At 35.9% G+C, this 6240-nt stretch overlaps 1 protein-coding gene across 1 annotated transcript; it reads right to left on the reverse strand.

Annotated features, from left to right (window-relative positions):
* Positions 1–896: 896 nt before the first annotated feature.
* LOC139984690 (uncharacterized) lies at positions 897–5797 on the reverse strand. The gene is made up of 4 exons (XM_071998699.1): positions 5400–5797; positions 3422–3527; positions 2777–2890; positions 897–1888 (listed from the first exon to the last, which is right to left on the reverse strand). The coding sequence occupies exons 1-4, from the start codon at positions 5601–5603 to the stop codon at positions 1386–1388; spliced, it is 927 nt and encodes a 308-aa protein (XP_071854800.1). The 5' UTR covers positions 5604–5797; the 3' UTR covers positions 897–1385.
* Positions 5798–6240: the final 443 nt, after the last annotated feature.

Below are 6240 nucleotides of genomic sequence, written 5' to 3' on the forward strand. Positions count from 1 at the left end.
TCCTCTCTTTGTCCCTCCACTGTTTATCTCCTACCTCTCCTGTTGTTTTCTGTTTCTGTCTTTCATTCTTCTCTCCATCCCGTGTCTACTTATCCTCTATCATCTATCTCTTTGTGTTCACCATGCTCATCAACCTGTCTGTATTATGTGCGTGTTTGTTGTACCTTGTGTTACTGTTACTTGTCATCTAGCCTTTGAAGAAGATCCTGCTAGGATCGAAACGTCAGGCCAACTTACTTTCACACATGTTCCTACACAGGCTCTCTGGTAGATAAGCAGTTTGCTAACAGTTTTAAATTATTTTGAACTCAAGTATTGAAGAACGTTAGGCCAGAAACAAGTCGTTTCGTCAAATAAAAGTATATAAGCAGCACATATTCAGTCACATGTTTGTAGAGAATTACACGACGTACCCATTCGCTTTTGATTTCTTCAGCAATTTCTCCAACACAAATCGGCAGCACGAGATCATACGGCCCATATGACTCCTACGAGCTGGTATAGCGTTTTCCCAGCAGTACAATGTGCACTGTTTCATATAGCCAATCGAAAAATTGCGTACATGAACAAGTGGAAAGGTGCTCGCATAGCACACTAGAGCAATTACATAGTATGCCTATAGGTTACGCAACACTGTGAGAGGCGGATTAGAATCTCGTAAACCTGATACTTTGCGGTAGCATTACCCAGATCCGAGTGCTGCCTATAAATAAGGATGAGAATGCTACATTAGAGACGAGGGCAGCATTGTTTTCATTTTTAAATCGGGGAATACGTTGAGACAAGATTAGCAATTTCCTAGCCGAGAGAGTGCCTTTAATGTTACTTTGTTTCACAAGAGTAGGGAGATATTTTGAAGGTTTGAAAACAGGCAAATAAAAGACGAATAAAATACATTTGCGGGACACGATATTTATTGAATCAGATTAGACGATAAATAACTCACTAGTAAGAAGCAGTAATGTGGTTGTAACAACATATCTAGATATCTTAATTATTTGCAGGAGTATACAGTTATTCATTTCTGCAACTTTTATTCTTTTTTGTCTATGACTTTTTTCTTATACCTTTTATTTTCTGTTTCAGCCACTTCAATTTTGTATGGAGCATTTTAATCCCTTAGGTCTAGCCTGGAGTTTAGTTAATACGCTACATTGCTATTCCAACTGCGATAGGCTGGTCGCTGCACTCGTCGTATCATTAACCTCTATAAGTGCCTAATGCAGGCTAATCACGTGATAAATATTGACCAAACTAACCGGCATTAACAATTTAACTGCGATAGTTGTATCAATTATTTTAATATATTCACGAGTTCTTATAAGATTTAGAATAAAATTATCAAAGGGCTTAAATATGCAAATACTTGTTTACTTGGTACTAGCTTACTTGGTACACACAGCACACGTCAGTTCATAGCCATGAACATAGGGACCACAAGGAATACCGCCTCCACTTGGTGAACATCTGGCCTCCACCAAATCGAGGACATCCCGCTTACCGTCAGAAGGATATCCATCGGTGCGAGGTATCACCTGCATCTCTCTATCAACACAAATATGCATTGACCTTCTATGTGATGAATGAACTCTCGCGGCCATCAAGTATCCACCGTACTCTCTGGTCCATCCGTTTGAAGGGCACACATTCGTGCCAGGAATGATCAGTTTAGCGACTCTGGCCGGTGCTAAGCAGACTGCGCAAGGAACATCATGCCATTTTCTCGATTGAAGATATGGAAAATCATTTATCTGATATTCAGTGCCATAAACGAAAGATCTTTCTCCCCCAACACCAGCTACGGGAGAGTCGTACACGGGGTTGTGCGATAGGCAAAGCTGATTAACTCCGCCCCCGGAATCACCGTAGCTTGTTCCCGCAGCGGATCCTTGAATAAAGTAGTTAAATATGTTCAATAATGCTACGTTTTCTTTAGCAGTCGATTGTTTATTCATAATTTTCTTGAAATAGTGATCAAAAGATTTCTTAAGAACTTCTTGTGGTAGAAACGTATTTAAGAGCTATTCCCCCTAGAACACAAGTTTAATACATTATGAATCGCAGCAAAATACGCAATCTTTATATCAGCCAAAAAAAGGTTATTTTGCTTAACCGCGTAGGTGTATAAATTCCTTCTACCTCCAACACATCACTTATTTTGGTGTTTTAAAGTAATTTAATTTTCAGGATGGATACACGAGCTAGCTTATTGTTGCATCTGTAAACGGGGATTAATTAATCATAATATTTTCTTAGTAATTTTGCAAAGTATTAACCTAAAATTAATGGATTATTGAAGAAACTCAAACATCGTTCTTCCTACTTTGAAGTAATAGATTAATTCACTTACGAATAACATGCAGTATTACTTATTTGGTATGCTTCCGACGTCCTCTTTTTACAAAGACACGAAAATTCCTCTTTTCTAAAATCTTTACTGTGATCAATTGAAAATTCCTATCAATATTGTTCTCATATCTCACGTTGAAAAGATCTTTATTTCATCTCTAAAACGTTTTAAGAAATAGTTGAATAAGTACTTATCTGGTAGGATATGTATACATGCTACTTCAGGTATAATTTATCATTCACAAAGGTCTTTGAAATTTAAATTAAACTCATTATTTGTCGGTAATAAGCAGTCTGAAGGATTCTTTTATCTTTCGAAATCATTTTCAAACTAATTTTATATAAACAATGCGATATTAATTTTGCAGTGCTTTATCAAGAAAAATGATTTTGTATAAACATTTGTTTCTAATTTAAATAGAGATACCTGTATAAACCAACTCTGAAGAGGTTGGACAACTATGATGACCCCATCTAACGTAGATCGCTCCACTAGCTGATTCTCCTGGAGGTCTTCTGAGATTAGACTGGTCATCTGCGGCTGTGATATTATACACAATAGGACCAATTTGAAATAGAACGAAGCATCGATCTGAACTAACTTGAAGTCATGTTAAGTTGAGTATCAATTTGAAAGATAAACATTGTTTGTAATTCAATAAACCAATACAGACTTACGAGTGCATCTTTTTCACTTCAGCTTAAGAAAACAATATGTAATATATCCCATTCTTTTGAACTACTTGTCAACCTACGAAGGAATATAGATAGATCTGCAGGTCTTTACGAGAGCCACTAAAGGAATCAATTGTGTTTAATTGTACAAGCTGCTTTTTCATACATTGACTTTTTTATGGGACAAGACTAATACAATAAAAACGATTTAATTTTTATCGCAAAACTTAAAAAAAAACGCTTGCCCCCAAAGATGAAATGTTCACAGATAATAGTTAGGTTTTTTTTATCACTTTTGTTACTTTAATAAACCTACAGTTCCAGTTCAGTGGCCTGATAAACGTTATTATCTAAATTTTAGTCAAATCTAACAAAACTTACGGCTGAGGATCTTTACCTGACACTTTATGCTCGTCGTTGTTGTCAAATCTATGATTACGAAGATTCCCATAACCTGCTAAGTTTCCATGTTTGTTTGCATCAAGTGGTAGTTCTACAGTGTTCTATGAAATGTAACAAGGAGGTGAAAAGTCATATGCAGAAACGAAACTTGGTGAATTAAAGACACAAGTTTGTTTGTGTCTACAAAATTAAGATCTGAGAAGCACTGCAGAACTGAGACCCCACCAACTTCAAAACTAAGACCCTTCTGCAAAACCAGAGGGTTAATATTGAGAGGTCTGGGATAACTACCCCTCACCCCCACCCCCTCACACACACACACACAAATGACTTGATTTGTACTTTTCGAGGATGAAACTTAGACGAATGGATTATAATTAATCAGTTGGAGAACTCTATGGGCTTACTTAACGATATAGCTTCCAGCCTCAGGGCACTCCTATAGGCAAATCGTTGACAAGACAGATTCGTGGCAAAACAACCCCCGTGACATATTTTGAACAACTAGGGGGTTGTGATCCAGTCCCTTTATTTGCCTTTTGGAAATGTAAATTTTAAAGCAGCTTTTACGTCCTCTTCCTATAATTTTCTCAGTCTCATTGACTCCACGATGCCATATCGACACATGTAACTAGCTTATCTATTCAAATCTTACTTCAAATGGTGGCATGAAAGTCGACAAAATTTACAACTTTCAACGTTTTCCTCGAAGTTATTTTCCGTGAGGAGCGCAATAAACCCATGCCCCTACGTGTAAACTCTGAACGTCATTGACCAATACGACACCATGGTTTATTTGTAAACATTGTATATGGCAATGCATGGTACCAACGCAACTTTTTTAATCTAATTTTAGCCACGGCTCATAACAAAACATGTTGCTGCTCACTGATTGCTTAAATTCACTTTAGTGGGTTTGGTGGAACTTTCGGAATTTGTCGGAAGACACATTTTTCTCATTATCTGTAGAAGTTCTTAATTAATAGCCAATTAAAGCTGTTGGCATGGGAAAAACTTAGCTAATATCTTAGTTTGCTGTTTTGTGATTGATATATGTAAATACTTGATTGAAATGTCAAAACGGTGGAAGACGGCGACGAAACGCAAAATACTGCTTTAAAGCAGGCGATCCCAAGATAAAGAATGTTGATGTGCGACTTATAATGTCAAGTCTTTTGTAAAATCAAGAATCCTTCTTTGTGTCCTGAAAGTTTAGATCCGCCACTGGTTACAAGGTTAAACAAATATCATTTAAACAACAAATTGGGTGAGTTTCGCAACTCCATATTTAGTCAAATTGTTTCGTTCTTTAATCACCGTACTATAGTTGAACAAATTTATTTGCAAATTTAAAAGTTCTTTTCATTGATACCAAATTTGTGTTTGCCCTGCAAGAGGTGCAATCTTTCGTTTCATTAATCCAGTTTTCTGTGATTAAATATTACTTGAAATTCTTCATAACATCCAGCATTTTAAACACAAATTCGAAGACCTTCCCTCAGCATTTCTATTACCTCTTCTTAAGTACATTTCCCAGTAATTTGGTCCCTCAAAATAGAGATTAATAACTGTGTTAATAAACGCAAATGAAACATTTTGTGCAGAGAATCTTCCTTTAGTTCAATCCCTACTCATCATGTATGCTAAATCATAGATTTTGATTTGCAAAATGCACTGAAATGAAAACCCAAGTGCAAACATCTCCCTCCAAATTAACGTTGGGTGAAGGCAGGATTTTGCTCTCGAACCAGGAGGTTGCTTTTCTTTTGTCATTCTCACGATATATGAGGCAATTTTGAAAATATTTTTAGTTAATTGGTCGTCCAACGTTAAATATTTTGCACTTATTTACAATTCATTATTTCAATCTAAAATCAAATTCACTTTCTAAGTAGTAATTTCTTGAACACATATATCATTAAATAATTTGCAACTACTTTTTCTACAGAATACAAATATATACCGGCACTTACCAATGCCACTGGCTGGATTGATCTCTCGTCCTTCTGGGTAGATTCTTTCGGCGGATTCTGACGGACTCTTCCTTCATTGTCAGTAGATGCAAACGATATTTGGAATGCAGTTAAAACCGTGCCAAGGAACATAGACAAAATGTAGAGATTCATGATGGAACGAAATGAAAATGTTTCGAAAGTCTCCCTGAAATATTTCGTCATAAGTAACAGCACAGGGCAGTGTTTTATCGTTATTTATACCCTCAAAACCGTGCCAAAAGCTCTGCACCTGTTGCAGGTTCAAAGAGTACAAGAACATTATCCACCAATCAAGACACAACTATTTGAAGCAAGTATTATCAATAATTTATATTCATAGGCGGGTGATGAAATCGTTAAGCATTTTCTTGTAGACATACTTTCTCGCCTGACTCTCTATTATAAATATTTACTTTAAATTGTTTATACCAGAATATTACTTACCTAGTTTCCTGATGGTCGTCAAACATTAATAACTTGACAGCTGTGTAACTACACAAAGCAGAAGTAGGGTTATCGTTAAAGACTAGTGCAAAGTTTATATCATTTTAATCATAACAATTTCAAATTCTTATTCAGATTGAGTAAATTTCACCTGCTCCATGTTATATCTCTCTTAAAAAAAACTATTTTTTGGTATTCACGTCATCAGGACAAGTGTAACTTAGTTGAGCTAACATCACTCTGAAATAAAAACCAGCTACGATTTTTATTTCTTCATAACTTTACATACTTTTATCATAAATATAACAAATGGTTGAGCTGGCTATAAATTATAATAACAAGCAGTCCAAGTATTTTTATAACATTTCAAAACGTT

This window comes from Apostichopus japonicus, chromosome 17 (genome assembly GCF_037975245.1).
Source record: "Apostichopus japonicus isolate 1M-3 chromosome 17, ASM3797524v1, whole genome shotgun sequence".
Taxonomy (NCBI): domain Eukaryota; kingdom Metazoa; phylum Echinodermata; class Holothuroidea; order Aspidochirotida; family Stichopodidae; genus Apostichopus; species Apostichopus japonicus.